The 24,238-nt window shown below is 44.3% G+C and overlaps 1 protein-coding gene across 4 annotated transcripts in view; it reads left to right on the plus strand.

The window, feature by feature from the left end:
- Nucleotides 1-24,238, plus strand: part of KIDINS220 (kinase D interacting substrate 220) — a 188,190-nt gene that overhangs the window by 79,434 nt on the left and 84,518 nt on the right. For all 4 annotated transcript variants that reach the window (XM_075923523.2, XM_006123619.5, XM_006123620.5 and 1 more), the window contains exon 22: nt 7,143-7,305. In XM_075923523.2, the coding sequence (XP_075779638.1) occupies nt 7,143-7,305 (163 nt within the window). The remainder of the gene's footprint in view (nt 1-7,142; nt 7,306-24,238) is intronic.

Raw genomic sequence — 24,238 nt, forward strand, 5'->3', positions numbered from 1 at the left:
ATCTCACACCAGCGATAGGAGAGAGCATTCACTTCCTTTGAGTCAGACACACACTTACATTCTGTGCTGAATGCACTAAACCATTCCACAGTCAATGCAATTATTTATTACAATAGTGGTACTATGAAGTGGGTGCATAATTGACTGGATAACCATTCTCAGAGAGTAGTTCTTAATAGTTCATAGTCATGCTGAAAGGGCATAACAAGTGGGGTTGCACATGGGTCAATTTTGGGACTGGTTCTGTTCAGTATCTTCATCAACGATTTAGATACTGGCATAGAGTGTTATGCTTATGAAGTTTACAGAGGATACCAAAATGGGAGGGGTTGTGAGTGGTTTGGAAAATAGAGTCAAAATTCACAACAATCTGGTCAAACTGGAGAAATGGTCTGAGATAAATAGGATGAAGTTTAATAAGGACAAATGCCAAGTATTCTACTTAGGAAGGAACAATCAGTTTCACACATACAGGCAGTCCCCGACTTATGTCGGATCCGCAGTTACGAACGGGGCTGCCCCAGAGTACACAGACTGTGGGACCTCGCGGTCCTGCCGCCCGTGTACTCTGGGGCTTTCTCTGCGTCTCGCTGGTCTGCAGACTTAAGAACAAACCTACAGTCCCTATCTTGTACGTAACCCGGGGACTGCCTGTACAGAATAGGAAATGACTTTCTAGGGTGGAGTGCCGCAGAAAAGGATCTAGGCGTCACAGTGGACCACAAGCTAAACATGAGTCAGCATATGAGAGGACAGCGTGACACTGTTGCAAAAAAAGCAAACATGACTCTGGGATGCACTAACAGGAGTGAGCAAGACACAAGAAGTAATTCTTCCACTCTGCTCTGCGCTGAATAGTCCTTAACTGGAGTGTTGTGTCTAGTTCTGGGAACAACGTTTCAAGAAAGACGTGGAAAAATTGTAGAGGGTCCAGAGAAGAGCAACAAAAATGAATAGTCTAGAAAACATGACTTATGAGGAAAGACTGAAAGAATTGGGTTTGTTTAGTTCGTAAAGGAGAAGACTGAAAGGAGATGTGACAGCAGTAAGCTATAATTCTTCATTAGATTCAGGGCATTAGGTTTGTGGTGGTGGTGGTGAGTATTTTTGTGGTTTTGTTTTGTTTTGTTTTTTTTTGCTATAAGATATTTTCATGTAGTGATACACACATCTCAAAAACCCCCACAAAAAAACAAAAACCCTGCTTGGTATAGGCCAGGATAATTTTCAATACTGGTTGCTCCCTTTCTGAGTTTTCTTGGTTCTGAGAGCTTTCAAAAGTTTTAGCAGTGGTGGCTGCTTATCTTTTGTCAAGGGGCAGTTTTAGTATTTTCTAGACCTCAATAATGAGCAGTTTGAGGGCTGGTCTTGCAAAAACAGTGCTATCATCCACTCAGAGGGCTCTTCCTGAAGTTGGGCCTTCAAACCAATGTAAAAAAAAATCCATGTTTGTTCTCATATGAAAAATGCAATTTATCATAGTGTCTTTAGATTTGTTGATGACCAGGACCACCTACCTTTCCTTTGACAGTCACAAGATCATCAAATCTAGTAAAGACTATTCACAGGAACACTCAGACCTCAGAAAGAAACTGCTTTCAACTCCTAGGTCATTTGGAGTTTTGGGAAAGCTGTAGTTTGGGTAATTATTCTAAGATGTCACCTATTCTTTTCTAGTTCTCAAATTCTCCAACCTAACAGAAGTCTAGATTTCAGTGTTCCTGATACTTTTATGGTAAAAAATATTTAAAACTTTTGATGTGAAACAATCAAAGAGCAAGAAGGAGTGCATGCAACACAATTTTGTCTTTGCATTTCACCATTAGCATCAAATTTCTGACACCCATAACACGTCCCCTGCCTCAGATACAAAAAGGAGTACAGAGAAAATCCAAACTAACGTGTACTCAGGCTTGATACAATGAAGTGTGTGTGTGTGTGTGTGTGTGTGTGTGTGTGTGTGTGTGTGTGTGTGTATAGATATAGATAGTTTTTGGTACAAGTAAGAGAAGTTACTTACCTTTACAACTTAATATACACTAAGGGAGTGTCTAGACTGAGTTTTTTCGAGAAAAGTGGCCTTTTTAAAAAAAAAAACTTCACCAGCATCTAGACTGCTGTCACGTTCTTTCAAAATTAAATTGAAAGAATGCGGCAGTTTTTTTGAAATCAGTAAACCTACTTTTACCAGGAAGAATGCCTTTTTTCAAAAGAGCTCTTTGAAAAAAAGGCATTCTTGACCACAAACAGGGCTTTTTCAAAAGTGTGTCCCCAGACTGCCTGGGTGCTCTCTTTCGAAAAAGAGGCTCTCTTTTGAAAAAATGGCTCTCTTTTTCAAAACCCTGGTGGCAGTCTAGGCGATCTCTTTCAAAAGAAGCTTTTTCGAAAGGCTTATAGTCTAGGTGTACCCTAAATATAAAATATCTTTATAACCTTTCTGTGAACTGAAAAAAAAATGGTAAGGGGAAGGACCTATTTATTCAGAATAGGAAGTTTTTGAAAGTTTTTGCATATAGCAGCCGGTAGGATATGGGTAGACACATGCTGTAGTGAAAAGGAGGCAGTGTATAGCTACTGTTGCAGACCTCTGGCTTTGCCTGACAGTGGCTGGTGCTGCACTTCTGGGTGGTTAATCTTTGCCTTAGAGACTTGCTTTTGTTTTCAGTGTAGCCTCTCACCCTTTACTAGAGGCAAGGATCACACCCTGCTGAGCCACCTTCATCACAGGCCAATCAATGGGTTTGGGGTGAAACCCTCCTTGATCCCAGTTGCCAGCCTTGGGGATATACTCTGCAGTGGTGAGGGGAAGGTTGGGAGGAACCAAGGCCCACCCATTTCTCCAGGTTCCGGCCCAGAGACCTTAAGGCAGTGACAACAGGCACTGTTTCCTCCACTACCAGTGTAGCATCCTATCATTGGATCTCTCCCGAAATTGATCCCTCCTAGTACCCTCTTCCTGGTATCTGACCCCATCCTTCTTGCTTCTCCACAGTGCAACTCCTCATTCCCAGTCCTTTGATCCCCTACCCTCTCTGAAGGGAAGCCTTTTAACCTAGCCCCAGCTGGTCCTTAACAGGCTGCAAGTGCTTGGAATAGCCTGTGTTTGGCTCCAGGTGCCTGCCAGATTGTGCTGCAGCAGCCTCTGCTCTGTTCACTCAGGGAACAGTGGTCAGTATATCTGTGTTGTTTCAGACTATTATAACCAACTGGTGTTGGCTTGTCATGCTACACACAGCAGTGAATGGCTTTGGCAGAGCATAGGCAGAAGAGGAGGGCCTTTTCTCAATGCCTACACCCTACCAGAGCCTTTCCCCACTGCTGCAGCAGGGAAAAATTACAATGGAATTTTGCTCCTAGAGCCTTTCTGTGGAGTAAGGATGTTAATTTGTGGCTATCTGGTTAATTGTTTAATTGATACAATTTGTATTGACTACATGATTAGTTGATTAAGGCCACTCTGCAAAGCTGCAGCAGGTCTAGGAGCCACCCAGGCTCTTACTACATTTAAAATGCAGAGGCACAGCATCCACATGAGCTGAGACTGCTTGGTCCTGGCACACGCTGAGTCGAGCAGCCCCTGTTCACGGTGGCCAACCCTGTTCACTGAAAACAGGGGCTGCTGCAGGCTTCTGCCAGAGTAGCCTCTGTCGGAGGTGGCCAGGGCTGGCCATGAACAGAGGCTGCTCCATCATCCCTGTCTGTCAGGAACAGAGGCTACTCTGGCAGTAGCCCCTTTTGTGGAGGCCAGGACTGCCTCTGATACAGGCTGGGGGAAGGTGGAGCAGGTGGCACCATAGAGATGGTCTCCTGTTTCTCCCCCCACTGCTATCCCTATGCAGGCAGGTGGGGGGGGGGGGGGAGAAGCAAGTAGTCGACACTCAAGTCGACTACCCATTAGGCTTATGCTTATCGAGTAGTCGACTTGTTGACTGCTTGCTTGCATCCCTGATGGGGCGAGAGGAAAAAGTTTAAGCAGTTTCTTGTGGCAGGGAACAGGTCCAGTATTTGGGAGCCATTGGTGCCTTTCTCCGCTGCCTTGACTGACTGTGAGGCTTTTCTGCTCTGACAGTGAACCAATACGTTGCTAGAAATAGCAGCATAGATGGGGGACTGTAGGTTTCCCACCCCAGTCTAAAGCATTTAGCCCTAAATGACTGTGATTTTAATGATGAGAACATTCGTTTTTTAGAAAAATTGCATTTGTAGACAAGTTGCTAATATTAGTATTTCCATTGCATAAAAATGAGATGAAATGTGGTATTAACCTTTTAAAAGATAGTCAATATTAAGTATTTACAAATGTGACTTTCATGTACTCTTTGCTTATATAGATTTTTCTTATATTTAGCATAAATATTTAATACCAAAATATGAGTTCATTAGGTAGCGTTGGCAGTATAAAATTAGGAAAATTAATAATTGCAGATGTGTCAAGCTACCAGGGGAGTATTTTGATGCTGGCAGACAGGCATACTTCTTGGTGTGCAGATTAGGAAAGTAGTTTCCTATTTATAAAAAGATCCTTTTATTAAAAAAATTCCTAATTTTAAGTTTTAGAGCATGTTGAATTTCTATATAAAATTAAACTATATTTTCTTTGGTCTCATCAGACAAGCTTTTCAGGTTTTTGTTGGCGATTTTCTTGTTTATAGTATAATATCATTCAACAGGAATGTTACATTAAGTATTGTGTATAAGATATATGGAATCACAGCAGGTGTTAGTCCAGTCTTTGTTTACAAACCACCAATTGGGGGATTATAGTAGAGTAAAAAAGTAGTCAAATAGAACTACTCTAGCTCTGCCTTTTTAAATGCAGTAAAAGCTACTGGGAGCTGGGAGGGTGGGGGGAAGCAGTGTAACCTGTCTGGGCCCGGCATGGCTTCTCTCCTAGGGTATGTCTAGACTACAGGCTTTTGTCAACAGAAGTTTTGTTGACATATACGTCGAAAAAGCTTCTGTTGACAAAGAGCATCTAGACTACATCCAGTTCTGTCGACAAAGCAAGTCGCTTTGCCGACATGACAGTGTAGACGCGAAGGACAGTGTAGATGCAATAATGCCTTCTGTCGAAAGAACTCTGTCAACAAAAGGCGTTATTCCTCGTAAAATGAGGTTTACAGCCGTTGACAAAACTGCTGAGTTCTGTTGACGTTATGTTGACAGAACTCAGCGGCAGTGTAGACTCAGGTATAGTTTTTTCGACAAATCCCTGTAGTCTAGACACACCCTTTGATCTCACTGAGTCCTGTGCTGTTATCTGCCTTTTAAATGTAGTAAGAGCCACCGAGTGGCAGAACTGTAGCAGGGGTAGCGAGCACATTATCGACTAATCGATTAGCTGATTATCCCCAATTTAACATACCTAGATTATACAATCTTATATTCAAGAACTTAAGTATCCATGTAGTTAGATTTTATTTCCTAATATCTAAAGTAAATCCTCGTTAGTGCAGATTAAGTTGATTACTTCATATCCTTTCATCAATGGATATAGAATCATAGGACTGGAAGGGACCTTGAGAGGTCGTCTAGTCCAGTGGTTCTCAACTGGGCTATTCAGAGGCCTTCCAGGAGGTACATGAACTTATTTAGATATTTGCCTACTTTTCCCAAGTCTACTTAAAAAAAACCTTGCAAAATCAAAACAAACTAAAATTGCACACCAATTACTTGTTTATGCTGCTTTATATAGTATATACTGAAATGTAAGTGCAGTATTTTTATTCCAATTGATGTATTTTATATGATAAAAAGGAGAAAGTAAGTAATTTTTTAAGTACCGTATTTTCCGGCGTATAAGACGACTTTTATGCTAAAAAACATCCCCCAAAAATCGGGGGTCGTCTTATACGCCGGGTATACAGGCAGTCCCCAACTTGCAGGTACGAACGGGGCTTTTCTCGCCCCGGAGGACACAGACCGCGGGACCTCGCGGTCCCACCGCCCGTGTACTCCGGGGCGAGAAGCTGCTCCGCGTGTCCCTGGTCTGCAGACCATGAAGACGCGGAGCAAAGCCGCAGAGGGGCTCCGGCAGCGGGGCAGCCCAGGCGCGCCGCGGCTGTCCCGCTGCCGGCATCCTCAGAGGCTTTGCTCCCGGTGTCCCTGGTCTGCTGGAGACGGTCCCAGCAGACCAGAAGCACCGGGAGCAAAGCTGGGGAGGCGGAGGGGCTCTGGGGCGCTGCCGGTTTGCCTCTTAAGGGGGGGTAGTCTTACACGGTGAGTATAAGACGAAAACCTATCTTTTAACTAGAAAATTAGGGGGTCGTATTATACGCCCAGTTGCCTTATACGCCGGAAAATACGGTAATGGTGTGGACACTTTTTTTATATTTTTATTTCTGATTTTATAAGCAAGTAGTTTTTAAGTGAGATGAAACTTACAGTAAGCAAGACAAATCAGACTCCTAAAAGGAGCATGGTAGTCTGTAAAGAATGAGCGCCACTGTTCTAGTGCACTTAAGGCTGAACTAAGTATTATCTGGACCAGAGTTAATCAGTAGATGGACCATGGACCAAATTCAAACCACCAGATACCTTTTCAAGGATCATGGAATCTTTTTGTTTATTTATAATCATTATTGTTGTTCAGATGTGAAAAATGTTTTTGAATTCTTGATTTGACTATACCTTGAATAAGAAATTTGGACCTTGACAAAAAATAGATCTACACCATCCCTGACAGGTGTTTGTCTAACCCATTCTAAAAAAACCTGTGACAAAGATTCCACAAACTTTCCAGGGAATTTGTTCTAGAGCCATGGTGTCCAACACATTAGATGTTAACCACATGTGGGTGTTTGGCCGATTGACTGTAGGTAGTTGGCTTGAACAATGTGGATATTTGGCCGGTTGAGTGTGGCTAGTTTGCTGTAGCAGTAGCCACTATAGTGCCTACTGCTTCAGAACTGATTGAACACCATAGTTCTAGAGCTTAGTTATAATATCATTTAGAAAGATTTTCCTAATGTCCAACCTAAATCTCCCTTGTGGCAATGTAAGCCCATTGTTTCTTGTCCTCTGCTCATAGGCTACTACTTTTTGTTAGTAAGAGGCTACATGACTTTCAGCTGTTATGGTATGACAAAAGACCATGCTATTAAGAATTGTTTCCTTTCTCACCTCACCTTTTGTATTTTTAGGACGTTTATTGAGAGCTAATCAGATCACTTTCAATTGGGATAGATTAGCTAGCTGGATCAATCTTACAGAGCAGTGGCCATACAGGACATCCTGGCTCATATTGTATCTGGAAGAGACTGAAGGTGTTCCAGATCAGCTTACTTTAAAAACCATCTATGAGAGGTAGGAATGGTTTATGATGATGTACCAATATTTGCCAATATTTACCATATTAGTGTCTGAAATTCCCAACTCTTTCCCCAATATTTAAAATCTGTGTTAAGTATTGGGAAATGTTGACTTTTAAAAAAAGACGTTCTCTGTTAATTAAAGCAAGTATACTGTTTATCTGTGTGTACTGTTATTTTATTAAGATCTGTATGTGGTGCTTGTGCATAGTTGGTTAGCACAGCTATTGTGTTTTCATTGAGCTAATTTTCATCTCATTAAGACATCGTTTCTTTGCCATCTACAATCAAATTATAATTTTTAAAATATTAAAAGGGTCATAATATTGTATGAACAGGTGGGTGTTTATTTGGTAATATATTTAACAAAGGTTCTTGAATTATTTTCTAGACTTCTCAGTGGTTCTTTCAGAAGTTTATTATGGGGAAGGCTGATAGCATTGCTTGTTAAAGTTGTCCAACGCTTCCCATTATAACACCTTTTTTTCATTTGCTTTTAATTTTGCTAAATTTTCATAACATGTATTGGAATTTTACGTGCCAAGTGCCTATCTCAGGATGGACTTGTGTGGAATAATTTAGCCAGACATTTCCAAGAATGAGATTAGGGAAAAAAATATTTTGCCTGTTATAAAGAAAGTCTTGTGATCTTTTATGTTTTAAATTTCCTATGCTTTCAAACACGGATGTGGAAAATTGGCCTTTGTGTCAGATTTGTCTTCCTGTACTTGTGAAAATCTGCCCATATTTGGCCAAGGTACAAGACTGTGAAAAATCACAATTGACACATGCTCAGCAGAGACTTCACTGTAGAAGCTAAAATTGCTTAAGATTCTATCATCATGGAGTATGCTCAAGCATCTCACAGTTTTTAGGGTGACTGGACTTCATATGCACCACTCCCACAAAGCTACTGAACATGCTTCATCCTCTCATAAGTCTTTTATGTAACCTGACCTCTTGTGTGTCATTCCCCCAGAGCAATTAAGTATATTCCCTACTGCCTAGCTTTCAAAGCATGGGCATACTCTGTAGAGCCCAGGGCAAAGATGGACTTTCAGCACCGCACTTTGAAATGAGGCATAAGGATTTCCTTATGGTATTAGGTGAATCTTTACCTTGGCAATTGGTTTATTTGAGGATGTTCCAAAGAACATGTACTGATTGCTATTCACTGAATTCTCTGCTTGTTTACTGTGTTAAGTCTTTAAACAAACAAGGCTGCTAAGGTCATTGTCTCTCCCCTCACCTCCACTCCCTGGCTTCCAGAATCCTTTTTTCTTCCCCCTCTCCCTGCACTGCAGCCAAGAGCTGGGAGGGGGGGAAAGTGTTTGGAGCAGGGGAGCTACTTACTCAGCGTGCTGGCAGACAAGATGGTGGAGCCCGAGTCCTGCTGGACACTCGCTTGGTGGTATGGCTGTCCTCAGCGGACACTCTGCAGGATAGCTCTGCCCTGCAGACACTTTCCTATTGTGCTTCTCTGAGCAGCAGCTCATCCTTTTGTATGTTATGGAAAACTGTCCTTTCCCCAGGCTTCTGGTTGTCCTGGCACAATCAACTGTGAGCTTGCTTTAAGTTAGAAGAAGAGGAAGCTGCATACCACGTTTGGTGGACATAGCTCTGACTGATTAGGAGTTCTTCTTGAACAGACAGACTCACACATGGACACACTCTGAAAGGGTATGTCTACACATCAAAGTTAATTCGAAATAACAGCTGTTATTTCGAATTAACTTTACTAGTGTCTACACAGCCAAACCGCTATTTCGAAATAAATTTGAGTGAACCTCAAGGTCAAATTTGGTAAACCTCATTCTACAAGGAATAACTCCAAATTCGAAATAGCTAATTTGAAATAAGTGCTGTGTAGACACTTATTTCAAAATAAGCCTTCCCAGGGTGCCCTAGTGGCCACTCCAGCCTCAAATAAGAATACTCCTCTCCCTTCCCTCCCTCCCTGGAGCCTGTAAAGGGGTTGACTCTGCCCATAGTGCCTGTGCCAGCTCCAAGCCTGTGGGCCCAGAGCCAGCAGTCACTGCTTCTGTGTCAGTGGCCCCAAAACATGAGCCAGCAAGCCACTGGCAGCCAGCCCTCCGCCACTCCCCAGGAGCAGTCTGCCAGCTCCCAGGCACCTTCCTGGTCCAGGGTGGAGATCAGGGTGGACCGTACTCAGGTTTGGGGGGATGCCCTAACGTCCATGATCTCTGCACTAGACTGAGGAATGTGGCCATCTATGGCAGGATAGTTGCCAGCCCTGGCCACCAAAGGCCACATGCGAACCCAGGAACAGGTTCGCATGACAATCAAGTTGGTCCGGCAAGACCCCCAACCCTAAGCCCTGAGCTTCCCCTCTCCCTTCTTCCCCTTGCTTCCCGCTTCCACCTCCCTCCTCCCAGGTTTCCCTCTCCCCTCTCCCACCTCCTTTCTCCAGTCTCACCAGTTTCATCCCCCCCTGTGACATAGTGGGGGGTATCTTGCTGGTTTCTATGCTGGGGCTGTGGTAACCCCCACTGGCTGTTGTCTGTACCACGGCCCAGCAGGACAGGGGAGGAGTCATTATGCAAAAAGGGTCTCTCAACCTGTCTGACCAGCTACCCCCCAAGGTGAGAAACAAAGGAAGGTGAAATGCCGACCCTGGCTGGGGGGCAGGGCTGGAAGAGAGTTAGTGAGTCTCTGTCTGGGAAGCAGGGGAGAAGGAGAGGGGAGAAGGAGCTGGGGAGGGGGCTGGGATTGTAGGGCCCAGCCACCCCCCATCTCAAGGGGGCACTGAGGCCTCTTAGCCCCAGTTCCTGTAACCAGATGACATCTGTGCTGTGCTGTATCCTGGAGAAGCAATAAACTCCCTCTATTCTACTGGCTGGTGGAGTCTGTTCGTGCCATTTCGGGGGTGCAGGAGACGGGAAACCCGACGCGCCGTCTCACCCCCTACCTCCCAGTTTTGTTAAATAAGGAAAGTTTGTGTTCGTGAAAATACGTGTATTGTATTTGACATCAGGAAGGGGGGCTGGAACGATGTGGGGGAGGAATGAAGTACAACCCCCCAGTGGGGCAGACCAGGGAGGCTCTTAGTGCTCCTCAGGGTGGAAGCTCTCCCACAGGGCCTCCTGGATACTGACAGCCCCCTGATGGACCTCCTGGATGGCAGCCTGCAGAAAGTGCAGCCAGGCTCACATCAGCGCGTTCATGAGAAGCATCAGAGTGCCCAGGAGCAGCTCTGGCTCCATGTTGCAGAGTGCTATGGTGTCCTGAGTGAGGGCAACCAGAGCACACAGACACACAAATGCTTTGCTGTCCATCAGAGGTAGGCAAGCAAGCAGGGAAAGCTGAGAACCGGCTGCCTGGGGTGTGGGGGTCCCTTTAGGCACAAGCCTCAGATAGCCTCCGGCAGCAGCCACACAAATAAACTCCTGACCTGCTGGACCTGGTTCTGGCTGGCCTTCAATGCAATTCAGTGTCCACTCAGTGTGGACGAGCTATTTTGAAATAGCAAAACGCTATTTCGAAATGCATTTTGTGTGTAGATGTGGTATTTCGAAATAAGATATTTCAAAATAAGATATTTCGAAATAACATTGTAATGTAGACATACCCAAAGAGAGAGAGAGAGCTACAGGCTGCCATGTGACCCCAAAGCCGGGCAATTCCTTCCAGTAGTTCTTCAGTTATCATTAGGGACATAGATGTCTCAGGCATTCACCCAGTTAGGGATCAAAGAGCTCTGCAGCAAGGGAGGTTTGTGTTGGACATTTGGAAAATCTTCCTGTCAGGGTAATTAAGCACTAGAACAAATTGTCTATGGAGATTGTGGAATTTTCGTTGTAGGAGATTTTTAAGAACAGGGTAGAGAAATACCAGTCAGACATTTTCTATTTAATACTTAGTCCTGACTTACAGAGTCTACCTGGTTACTATTAACAGCATTTTGTTTATCATTTGATGAGCTTTCAGTATTCACACACTCTGACTGCAAGATTCATTTAGGGTTTCATTGGCCTTTTTCCTCATGTTAGAATGCCTGCTCCATCCTGGAACTAAGAAACAGAATAAACTACCCTTAGAGCCCATTGGGAGCTGTTCCCTTCTCCATTTATCTTTCAAGACCTCATTCCTTGAAGTCATTACTTTGGCCAAAAATCTGGGAGACGAGGGGGTATCTTTCTTGCAGATCCACTCTACAGAGTGTTTTAATAGAACAAAGTAACTTTATGACTTCATCCTCACTTCTTGTGGAAGAGCTCATCTTACTTGCACATGAATTGGGAAGTTCAGAGGCCAGTCTCTTATTCCAAACCCCACACTTCAAGGAAGAAAGCCAGTCTTCATACTCTTAATAAAAGAAGAGACATTGCATCCTACCTTGGAAGGACTAAGCTGTTTAAACTTTCCTAGAGTTTGTCCTTTTCATTGCCAGGATGAAAGAAGCTCCTGTTTGTACCCAAAGACTGTAAAAATGGATCTCAGGGTGCATTTTAGCATGTTGCAAAAGTTCTAGAGTGCACCCCTCCTTCTCATCTAGGGTAACTTGTCCATTCTAGTAGGGCTTAATTCATTCCTACTGCCCTGATTAAGGACATTCCCATTGTAGACACTTGCAGAGCTACCACCTGATTATCTGTGCATTTTTTCTTGCCACTGTGCTATTTTTCACTCTAGGGTAGATGAAGCTTTTCATGATGATGATGATGTTGATGTTGTTGTTGTTGTTGTTGTTGTTCTCAGAACTGTACTAGATCAGTTTCTTCAGCACCCACTTCAGTAGTTGGGGTGCTACTTGAGAGTCACCCAAAGGGAGCATCCCTAGGGAAGATTACTTGAAGGAGGGGAGATTATTTACTCGTATAGTAACTAAAGTTCTTTAAGATATTTGTCTGTATGGGTGCTCCAGTACTCCTCCTTATTCCTTTTTGCTTCAGAGTCCTTGCCTTACCAGATTTCATAGTTGAAAAGGTACTGAAGCAATGATAGGTCCTTGCCTCCCTAAATCTGACACTGCTGCTAAAAATCTCTTGATTAAAAGTGTGCAGTAAAGCTCACACTTAATGTGGAGCACCTATAGGCACAAACATCTTAAAGAATTCCATTTGCTGTACAGGGTAATAACCTCTGCTTTATCTGTTGTCTCAGATCAAGACATGAATCTGTATATAAGTTTTCGATCAGTTTCTTGTTTGGCCTTGCATGTAGAATAGTAATCGAGATGTAGCCGTGTTAGTCAGGTCTTGCTGTCTTTTTTTTGTTTTGGAGATTGATAACATTGTCTCAAGGAATTTTAGGTTACAAAACATCATTGCCTGGATTGAGTCTCAAGTTACAAGCAAACGGTATGCCTTTTTGATAGGGTTAAATGTTTATATCTAGGACAGTGGTCACCAACCAGTAGATCGGGATCTTGGAGCAAGGGTGGACAAAATCCTCTCAGCAGGCCGGATCCGGCTCATCTAGGACTTTGATCCAGCCTGCGAGGCAGTTCAGGCTCTCCCCTTAGTTCTTTGCCTGGAGCAGAAGAGGGGCACAAGCCCTTCAAACTGCTTCTATTTAAAGGGCTTGCATCTTCCCTGCACTTCACCTAGCAGCTGTGGGGAAGGCCTTTTCCTGTTGCTCTGGCTGTTGCCTAGCAACATGTTGCCTAGCCCTGGGGAAGGCACCAGCCCTTTAAATAAAATTAGCTCCCCAAACCTCTAGGGGGTTGTTGGACTGCGATCCCTTTCAGCTGTTTCTATTTAAAGGGCTTAACCAGGAGAGTGCTTTAAATAGAAACAGCTCAGAGGGATCTTGCATCTCCGGCAATGCACTAGAGGCTTTGGGAGCTGCTAGCCCTTTCAGCTGTTTCTATTTAAAGGGCTCTTGTGTTCCCTAGCTGCTTGGCAACAGATTGCCTGACAGGCACAGGGAAGGCACCAGCCCTTTAAATAAAAGCACTTAAAAGGGCTTGCAGTTCCCCCAGCCTCTAATGAGTTGTTAGGAAGCCAGACATGTGAGCCCTTTCAACTGCTTCTATTTAAAGGACTCACCTTCTGGGCAGCTGCATTGCCTGGCAGAAGCAATTGAAAAGAGCTCTCAGCTCTGCCCCAGTGGCCACTTAAACGATGCCTGGGAGCTGCCCAGAGGCATGAGCCCTTTCAACAGCTTCTATTCAAAGGGCTTGTGCCTGCTGGGCAGCTGCCAGGTAATAGGTTAGAAGTGGGGGGCATGGCTTTGTTTTCCTCTCCTTTCACATATGTGGTGGATAATCTCCCAAGTGACCTCCAAATTGAGCTTATTGACTTGCAGAGTGGTGCCTTGCTTGCAGAACAATTCAAATCAATGCCACTTCTGGACGGTAAATGGGAGGTTCAAGCAGCTGTACCAGTGGAGGTTCATATAAATAAAGCATGAAATGTAAATAACCCTGGTGAAACATATCTGCTCCATGGGCTGAAGTCATTATCCCTATGGTAATTACTGCTCCTGAAAGTGGCTGTCAGTGAGAGGCAGAGCAGGGGATCTCCACCTGCTGTCTTTGCCTTCAGACACCACTCCTGCAGCTCCCATTGATCAATAACAGGGAACCGTAGCCAGTAGAAGCTGTGGGCTCAGTGCCTGTAGATGAGGGCAGCTCATGGAGCCATTGAAGTCCATGCCAGCTGCTTTCAGGAGTGGCACAGGGCCAGGGCAAGAGTAAGCCTGCTTTAACACCACTGTTCCACCACCTGTAAGCCATCTCACTTAAACGATACCCAGCCAGAGCCTGCTTCTTGAACCCCTGTCCCAGCCCTGAACCTTCTCCTACATGCAACCTCCTGTCCCAGACATGAGTCCCCCTGCACCGAAACTCCTTCCCAGAGCTTGCACCCTGAAACCCCTCCTAGACCCCAATACCCTACCCTGGGCTAAACCCAGAGCCTCTTCCATAGTCCAAACTCTGGCCCACGACCAGAGCCTGCACCCCAAATCCCTACCCCATTATGGTGAAAATTGAGTGAGGATTGAGGAGGCAGAGGGAGACGGAGTGAGCAGGGTGAGGCCTCAGAGAAGGGGTGGAGCATGGGCGGAGCCTCAAAGAAGGGGCAAGAAGGAAGTTGGGCAAGAGTATTTGGGTTTGAGGTAGATCTTACATTGCACTTAAATTGAAAAAGTGATCCTGTGGTTAAAAGGGTTGGAGACCACTGATTTAAGAACAAAGAATGTAGAATCTATTTACAAAAATTAGGGGTAATGGTGGATAATCAGCTGAACATAATGCTTATAGTGTGACACTGTGGCCAAAAAAGCTAATGTAATGTTCCGGTGCATAAATAGAGGAATGTCGAGGAGTAGAAAAAGGGCTATTTTATCTCTGTGTTTGGCTGTGGTTAGATCACTGCTGGAATACTTGAGGTGGTATCCACAGCTCAAGAAGATGTTGATAAATTAGAGAGGGTTCACAGAAGAGCTGTGAGAATGATAGAAGGATTAGGAAAAAATTATGTCCTGCTATGGTGGCCAGGTGCTTAAGGCTCTTTTAAATTGCCACGAACCAGGACAGCTGTCCCTGTTGCTCCTCCCATTTTGGCAGCTCTGCCAGTAGGATCCAGAAGTACTACCAATCAGGAGAGGAAGAGCAAAAGGGGTAATGACATTAAAGTGCTGCTGGGGCAGCGCTTTGACATTGACCATGTATGAGCCAGGGCTCATACCAACCCACTTTCACTTCTGTCTGTCTGAGAATGAGTCACCAGGACTTCTAACAAGGATAGGTGTGCACTGCTCTCTTATTAGCTCATGGCATATTTATATCTGCCAATCACATGCATGAGGCACCAAATCAAGAGTTTTGGCTAGATCTGCCATAACTACACAGCTTGATTTCAAGAAATATAGGTGAACAATTTCTTGTGTACACTTGTGTTGTATATTTGTGGTAAGATCTAAATTAAACTTGAAATGTAGTCGTAATTTTTTTTTAAAGGGATATGCTGCAGTTAGCTTTCTAGTATCAATATCTTAACTTTAAATATGGACTCGGAGCAATAGTTTAACTTCATCACACTGAACTGCTTCTAATGCTAACTTTGTTATGCACTGTATGTTGTTATACCAGCAGATGGCACTAATACATTAATTATCTTGGCAAAGTACTATATAGAGAGCTAATACAACATGAAATTGCTCTGTCATGCATGGTTTAGGATGCCCTCTTTTCTGCAAAATTAATATCTTTGATTTTTCCCTAGAATGCATTTAATTTTGTTTTATTACAAAAGATAAATTTCATTTTTTTAACTTACATACAAACGACAAACTTTTGCAAACAAAAAACTTTGGTAAGAGTGTAAAGATTAAAATGTCATGCACTCCATATCAGAATAAAGGTTTCTGAATAGCTGTAGTTCAGCCCACCTCTACATATGCATCATAATGCAGTTGTTGATTACATGGAGTTATTCTTTTCCAAAGGATATCTGTGTCATTTGTGCACCAGACAGTTTCTGCTAAATATTTCAGTTAGAGTTGTGTAGTTTAGGAGGCAGTTGTCTGTGCAATATCTGTTTGAACTACAGAAGCTGGAAGGCATGTAGTGAATAAGGCAAGGGATTGTAGGAAGAGAAAAAGGATGATTCCATGCCAAAGGCAGTTGACTGCTGCTCTGTTTGAAGAATTAATTTTGTCCTTATCTCTGCAACAGAGTTCTTGTGTGATTCTGGCCAAGTCACTTTTAGGTAAATATTTCATGGATGGCTAGTTTGTGTGTATAATTTTCTGGGTGCCAGTTTGATATCATATGATCTGATTTGCAGAAGTATTGAGCATTCACAGCTGCAGCTGAAGTCAAGGGAAATTGTGTTTTATACATATTATGTGTCATATGAAACCTAAGAAATCTAGTATCAGAGGGGTAGCCATGTTAGTCTAAATCTGAATCCTCGCCGCTAAGAAATCTAAAAATTCAAGTCCTTGGTGTCTCAAGTTGGGCACAAAAATTAGCGGACACTTTTGATCTGAATCTCTGTACAGGCAGTCCCCGACTTATGTCGGATCCGCACTTATGAACGGGGCTTTTCTCGCCCTGGAGCTCACGGGCGGCGGGTCGCCGCCCGTGTCCTCCGGGGCGAGAAAAGCTTCTCCCGGCCTCCCTGGTCTGCTGGGGGGGTCCAGCAAAGCCGCTGGACCCCCCCCAGCAGACTAGGGACACCCGAGCAAAGCCGCCGCCTGGGCAGCTTTGCTCGTTTGCCCGGGAGCAAAGCCGCCCAGGCAGCGGGGTTCCCGCCTCCTGGGCGGCTTTGCTCCTGTCCCCCTGGTCTGCTGGGGGGGTCCAGAGGCTTTGCTGGACTCCCCCAGCAGACCAGGGGGACAGGAGCAAAGCCGTCCAGGTGGCGGGGGTCCTGCTGCCTGGGCGGCTTTGCTAGTTTGCCCGGGAGCAAAGCCGCCCAGGCGGAGGCTTTGCTCGGGTGTCCCTGGTCTGCTGGGGGAGGGGGGGGTCCAGCGGCTTTGCTGGACTCCCCCAGCAGACCAGGGGGACAGGAGCAAAGCCACACGGGCGGCGGGGTCCCTCCGGCTGTGCGGCTTTGCTTGGGTCTCCCTGGTCTGCTGGGGGATGAGGGGGCGCAGCTAGTGCGCCCCCCCTCCCCCAGCAGACCAGGCTTTTGTTGTTGGTCCTGTGGGAACCTACCGGGCAGTGCCCCAGCTGTTCTGTCCCAGGCTCCAGATTCAGCAGCTGTTGAAACTGATCAGGCTGATTCCAGGAAGCTGGGGGCAGAGCAACTCTGCCTCCAGCTTCCGGTAGTCAGCCCCTGGTCAGTTTCAGTGGCAGCAGCTGAATCTGGAGCCAGTTCTGAGTTACATACAAATTCAACTTAAGAACAAACCTATAGTCCTTATCTTGTACGTAACCCGGGGACTGCCTGTACTTCAGTTTCCCATTTCTAAAATAGGGATATCACCACCTAATCTCATGGCGGGTAAAGTCAAAATAATTGTGTTAGTGTTTTGAAGTGGTCAGATACTAAAAAGTTGTGTGGTATACGGTCCATGAGGAAGTTCTGTGATAGGAGCAGAGGTTGAATAAAGTATGATATAAGGTATGGGCCAGAGTGAACATAAAAAATTGGTGCACTGAGAGCACAGGAAAGACTTTTTGTTTGCTCTTTGTTCCTGTGCCTAGTGCCACAATAGGCAGGAAAAATACGTGTAGGGAAAGCCTTGCTAAGGCTCAGCCCTGAGCCTAGGATAGTGATTCCCAACTTTTTTCCCATGGAGGAACCCCGAAAATAATTTTTCATATCCCGAGGAACCCCTACCTATGAAAAGATTTGCTTGGCCAGAAAAAGCTGACAGCGGGGAGCACAATTCAATTGCTGCTAAATTATTGTCAAGAAAATGCATTTGAAAAGAGCTGTTATTTTTATATATATGTCAGCTTACATTGTAAGAAAAAAAATTGGAGCATTTTTCTTGTCTTTTTTTTTTTTCAAATATCAAAATATCAAATCAAAATAAAGTTTACTTAAACATCAAAATAAAGTTCACATCCAAACTCAATATAACGTTTACTTTCAGTGTGACACTTAGGCTTCTTTGTTTTTGCACAAATATTGAGTTCTTAGCTGAATTTTTGAGAAACACACTTGGAGTTCTTCCTCGACAGACAGCAGACGATTTCTTTCTTTGCTTTTAATTTTTGTAAGACATGAGAGAGCTTGTTCACAGAGGTAAGAAGTTGAAAACTGGAGTAAGATGTTCACTGCTTTTGCTGAGATCACAGGATACTCTCTTCTTATTGAAATCCAAAACACATCAAGTAGCACTTCACTGAATTTTATCTTCAAAGTTTGATCGCACTGTAGTTCAGTCAGTTGTTGTTCTTCTCGGAGACTGAGTAAATTTTGTGAGAACTCAAAAAAAGGGTTCCTAACGCAGTCATACATTTCTGATGACAAAGAAGGAAAGTATTGGTCAAGCTTTTCTGTCAGTGATTCCAAATGACTGGTAATTAATGGGATGACTTATTTATAATCTGTCTGACTTTGAAACTGAAGTTGGAGCAGAAACATTTCAATATTTCCACTTGAAAGGTGTCTTTTCAAACCTTGAGTTTATTCTTTAATACAAGAAGTCTGTCTGTGGAAGTTACAATGTTTTCTTTTGGCCCCTGCATGGTGGGGTTCAAGGTGTTCAAGTGCTGATAAATATCTGCTAAGTAGGCTAGTTTCAGCAGCCATTTTGTATCTTCAAGAAAGTCAGAAAAACTGGCTTTGTTATCTTTGAAGAAAAGCAGTAGTTCCTCTCGTAGCTCAAATACCCGTGTTAAAACTTTCCCTCTTGAAAGCCATCTAACATCAGTGTGTAGAAGGAGTCACATGGTCTTTTTGCATATTTTCACACAGCTTTGAAAACATGCGTGACTTAAGAGGGTGCTGCTTTATAAAATTGACCATGTTCACAGCAACATCAGGACTTGTTTTAAATCCTCCTCAGCAGTTTTTGAAACAAGTACTTCCCGGTGGAGGAAGCAGTGGGTCATTATGACATCAGGGTTTTTTTCTTTGACGAGTGTAACAAAGCCTTTTATTGAGCCGATCGTTGAGGGGGCACCATCCAGGCAAATTCCAATACACTGGCTCCATGACAAACCACAGGATTCCAAATAAGAAGACAAGATGTTGAAAATGTCGTGACCTTTGGTGGTTTCTGGCAGCTCTTTACAACAACAAAAATTTTCCATTATTTCACCTTCATTTTCAAATTGTACGAATGCCAACAGCTGAGCTTTACTTGTTATGTCTGTTGACTCGTCGACTTGGAGAGCAAAGTTAGTATTTTTAGTATTTCAGACAAGACATTTTCAATGCTGCGTGACACGTCATCCACATACCTACTAATAATATTATTAGAAACAGGAACTTTGTCAATTTCACTTTCAGCCTCTTTGCCTATCATTGTACTCTCTATTATTTTACATGAAGGCATTATTAGGCTTTCAGCAATAGTGTGACTTTTCATTTTTTGTGCAACTTAGCTCACCTACTAAATAGCTTGCTTTTTGAGCCTTTTCACTGATAGTTACCTTCTTCTAAAAAACCTTACATTGTTTTCCTTGTGAATCCAAAAGTTGGTGAAAGTAATTGTTTTATTTGACGAGTGGCCATGATTATTAGCGAACTGTCGATTTAACTTGGCCGGGGCTATAGCTGTGTTAGTTATTTTTCCCCTGCAAACAATGCACAATGGAACGGGGCAATTTTCGTCTCCAGTCCATGTAAAACCATGGCCAAGTAACTGTCATTGTAAAGGCGAATTTTTTTAATATCAATTACTTCTCTTCCTGTTTCACTCGTACTTGGCTCTGATAATTTTGATTCGTTTTCACTGTCCTCTTCTTCACTGACGTGCCTTCTTTTCATATACAGCCGCTCCCCGACTTACGGCCATCTCCACTTACGACCATCCGCACTTACAACCAAAGCTGTTGTAAATGCAGATCCGAGTTACGAACGGCCATCTGCGCTTACGAACAATGTGGTCGCCATGTAACTCTATGGGATCCGAGTTACGAAGTTCGAGTTATGGACCAAATGTTGGTCCGTAACTTGTTCGTAACTCGGAGAACGGCTGTACTTCCACATTTTTTAAATTTTTGATGGCCGTATAAAAATACTGTTACGTAGGTGAGATTTTAGATACACGAAAACAACCACAGTTTCAGTAAAAACGTTAATTACAAAACTGTGCAAAGACCACAAATCTACAAAATGACGAACGACCATAACGTGCACTAGAAAAGACTAGAAATGCAGAGAATTCTGGGAAGCAGAAGGGCAGGCACAATACAACCAAATATAACCTTAGATATGAACTGACCAAAAAAAAAAAGGCAGTTGGTAGCTTACGAAGATTACTCTTGTATTGCCAATTGCTGGATAAAAATTCCCACGATATTTCAAGGGATATTTGGAATTGTTTGTGGTATTTCAATATTTTTATTTATTTATTAATGATTTCTCACGGAATCCCTGACAATAACCCGCGGAACCCTGGTTGGGAAACACTGATCTAGTTTGTCCAGATCATTTTGAATTTTGACCCTGTCCTCCAAAGCACTTTCAACCCCTCCCTGGTATTATTAGCAAACTTAATAAACATACTCTCTCTGCCGTCATCTAAATCATTGATGATATTGAACAGAACCAGTCCCAAAACAGACCCCCTGTGGAACTCCACTTTTTCCGCAGGGGTCTGTTTCAAGCCTTTCCAGCATGATTGTGAACCATTAATAACTACTCTCTGAGAGCGGTTATCCAGCCAGTTATGCACCCATCATATAGTAGGTTGTACGTCCCTAGTTTATTGATAAGAAGGTCATGCAAGACTGTGTCATGCCTTACTAAAATCTAGGTATACCACGTCCACCTTTTCTCCCTTATGCACAAGACTTATTTTCCTATCAAAAGAAAGCTATGAGATTGGTTTGACATGATTTGTTCTTTACAAATCCATGCTGGCTGTTACCTATCACCTTATTATCTTCCAGATGTTTGCAGATGAATCCCTTAATTGCTTACTCAATTATCTTTCCTGGCACAAAAGGTAAACTGACTGGTCTGTAGTTTCCTGGGTTGTTTTTATTTTCCTTTTTATAGATGGACACTATATTTGCCCTTTTCCAATCTTCTGGAATCTCTCCCGACTTCTGTGATTTTTCAGAGATGATCGCTAAAGGCTCAGAGATCTCCTCTATCAGCTCCTTGAATATTCTAGGATGCATTTCATCAGGTCCTGGTAACTTGGAGACATCTAACTTTTCTAAGAAATTTTTAACTTGTTCTTTTTTATTTAAACTTCTAAACCTACCCCATTTCCATTTGTCACCATCCATTTTCTTGACTAAAACTGAAACAACAAAGCCATTAAAGCACCTCTGCCATTTCCAAGTTTCTTCTTATTGTTTCTCCCTCTTCACTGAGCAATGGACCTACCCTGTCCTTGGTCTTCCTCTTGCTTCTAATATATTTGTAGAATATCTTTTTGTTATCCTTTATGTCTCTAGCTAAATTTAGCTCATTTTGTCTCTTTGCCTTTCTAATCTTGCCCCTGCGTACTGTGATGTTTGCTTATATTCATCCTTTGTAATGTGACCTAGTTTCCACTTTTTATATGACTCTTTTTTATTTTTAGATTATATAAGAGCTCCTAGATCATGGGCTCCCAAACTGGGGGCCGTGCCCCCCTGGGGGGGCATGAAGAAATTCCAGGGGGGGTGCGAGGCGACCCAGCACCTCCATCAATCCCCCCACAAGAAAGAGCCCGGTCCGTCCGTCCTCCAGAACATTTGCAGCTTGGGCTGGCCGGGGCAGACTTCAAAATGGCCACCGTAAAAGGGCAATGCCTGCTGTGCTCTTAAAAGGGCTTTTTTTCCCCCTCAAGTTTTGCTATTTTGGGGGAGGAGGGGAGGGGTGGCATGAGGGGTTTCTCAAAAATCAAAAAGGGGGCTTGATGCTGAAAAGTTTGGGAACCACTGTCCTAGATGCTCCAAGATTATCTCCTTGCTATACTTTCTATCTTTCCCATGCAGTGGAATAGTTTGATTTTGAACCCTTAATAATGTCCCTTTGAAAAACTGTCAGTTCTTCATCGAGTAGTGTCCCCGAGGATGCTCCACTCGAGGTGCTAGGCTCGTCCCGGCGCCGCAAATGGAGAAACTTCCTTAGCAGTAGCCCTGCCGGCCCACACATGCACTCCTGCTGCCTCGCACTGTTCAAGCCGTTACAGCTGAGCGCGGGCTGGCTCGTCAGTTTCCTTTCAACCGTCCGCAGCTGAAGACGGACCTAGGACGTGCTCTCTCTCCTGCCTGAGGAGAAAAAGGATTCTTTCTTTAGAGATTTTAATTGCCACTTGGCAGTTTATAGTTAGTATAGTTGTTAATAGTTAGTAGTTAGTTAGTTTTCAAAATCTTTGTTTTCTGTCCTAATCTATAGTTTGTGTTTAGTAGCCTTTAAAAAAAAAACTGTTTGTTGTTGCTTACAACCTACAAAGACTATGCCTGGCTTTAAGAAATGTTTACAATGTCAGGATGCAATGCCCGAATCAGACGGGCACTCATGCTGTGTCAAATGTCTGGGGGACGGGCACATTCCGATGAAGTGCCCTCACTGTATGAAACTGACAGCTCGTGCCAGGCGCGATAGTGAAATGCGACAAAGTTATTTTATTCAACAAAGCCCTCCAGTCTGAGGCGAGCGCGCCGTCCCCCATTGCCTCTGGGACTCATTCAGCTCGTTCACCCACAAAGGAGCTCCACAAGTCTGGTGAACTACCTCAGCAAAGGAGCGTGGGGGACAGACCAGGTACCTCTGGCTCCTTGCTGAGGCATCCAACAGAGAAGATGGGCAAGGGCCATAGTGCCTCAGCCCCGAGTCTTGCCCGTTCCAAAGACCCGATGCGGGCTCCTTGTAAAGGGCCACAGGCCCAGCAATGGCGGCCCCGGCAACGGCTGATGCCGCGCATGCGCAGCCAATCACAACCCTACCAGTACCCATGCCTGCGGCGCCGGCTGCTGTGACCGTGCTCTCCACGGTGCTGCAAGCAACAGCGCTGACTCCGGCACCACAGGCGAGCATTGGCACCGCGCAGCCCTCTGCACCGCAGCCTCCTCCGGCAGAGCTTCCAGTTCCCACAGCAGGGCAGCCATTCGACCGGGGCCACACCACTTCAAACGGCACCGTCTTCCCCCACTGATCATTCGGTGCCGACTAAGGCTCTATATAAGTCAAGGCGTGTTCAGACTCCTTCCCTCACGCCTGATGGAGCTGGATTCTCTCCAGGACCCTGGTCACCAGCTTCATCTTGCTCGGACAACCATCATGCTCCCCATTATGTCTCCACTAGGGATCACTACCATAGATCACCTCATCGATCACCATCATACCGTCACCACTGCTGTCACGATGAACTGCGCTACTCTTGCTATTCTCGTTCTCCATCTCGTTTTTCTGGTAGATCTATCTTACCAAGATCCTCGAGATGCTCAAGATATTCACACCGATGCGATGCGTCCAGAGCCTACTCTCCCAGGCGCTCCCCAACTCACCGTCAGATATGATCATTACTATGATGACCGCCTACCTTCTCATAGCACGCGATGCCCGCGCCCGCGCTCACGATCTCCACAACCCACTAGTCTAGTGTATCCACTTCACACACCTTCACCAACGGTTCCATCAGTGCCTGTGGAGGACACTATCTCGGTTTCTAATCGTGACGAGCATGAGAACAACTATACCCCAAACAGGGAACCTCAGAGCCCTGGGTCTCCGGCCCATCTCCTGACGAAGCTGTCTTCCCTGGAGAGCTATCTCCCATGAAAGATCATAAACAATTTCAAGAGCTTTTTGCGAGGGTTGCGCAATCTCATGGTATTCAAACTACGGACGTGCAGCATAAGCAACACCCCTTGCTAAAGAACTTGAAGTGGTCACAAAAATCGAAGCTGGCTCTGCCCTTTGATGAGGCTATCCTGGAAATCGCAAATGATATATGGCAGACTCCTGCTGCTTCTTTACCGACTAACAAGAGACCTGATAAGAAATATTTTATAAACCAAAAGGGTATGGACTTTTTGTTTATGCATCCCTAGCCCAACTCCCTCGTTATGGACGCCACCCAACAGAGATGAGAGCCGGCTCAAAATAAAAAATACTGCAAGTGACAAAGAGGCTAAGCGCCTGGACATTTTAGGTAGAAAAGTATATTCTTCTGCTGCTTCAGTTCTCCGAATGTGTAACTGCATGGCTCCCCTCGCAAATCATGACTTTGACAATTATTCGAAATTAGTCCCTCTTCTAGAACACCTACCGGACTCGAAGCGTCAAATCTTAAGGGCAGTAATACAGGAGGGCTACGCAATGGCCAGAACAGCATTGCAGATTGCCCTGGACACAGCTGATGCAGCAGCTAGGGCCACAGCTACTGCTGTA

The sequence above is a fragment of the Pelodiscus sinensis genome, chromosome 3 (genome assembly GCF_052426305.1).
Source record: "Pelodiscus sinensis isolate ZL-2025 chromosome 3, ASM5242630v1, whole genome shotgun sequence".
Lineage (NCBI taxonomy): Eukaryota > Metazoa > Chordata > Testudines > Trionychidae > Pelodiscus > Pelodiscus sinensis.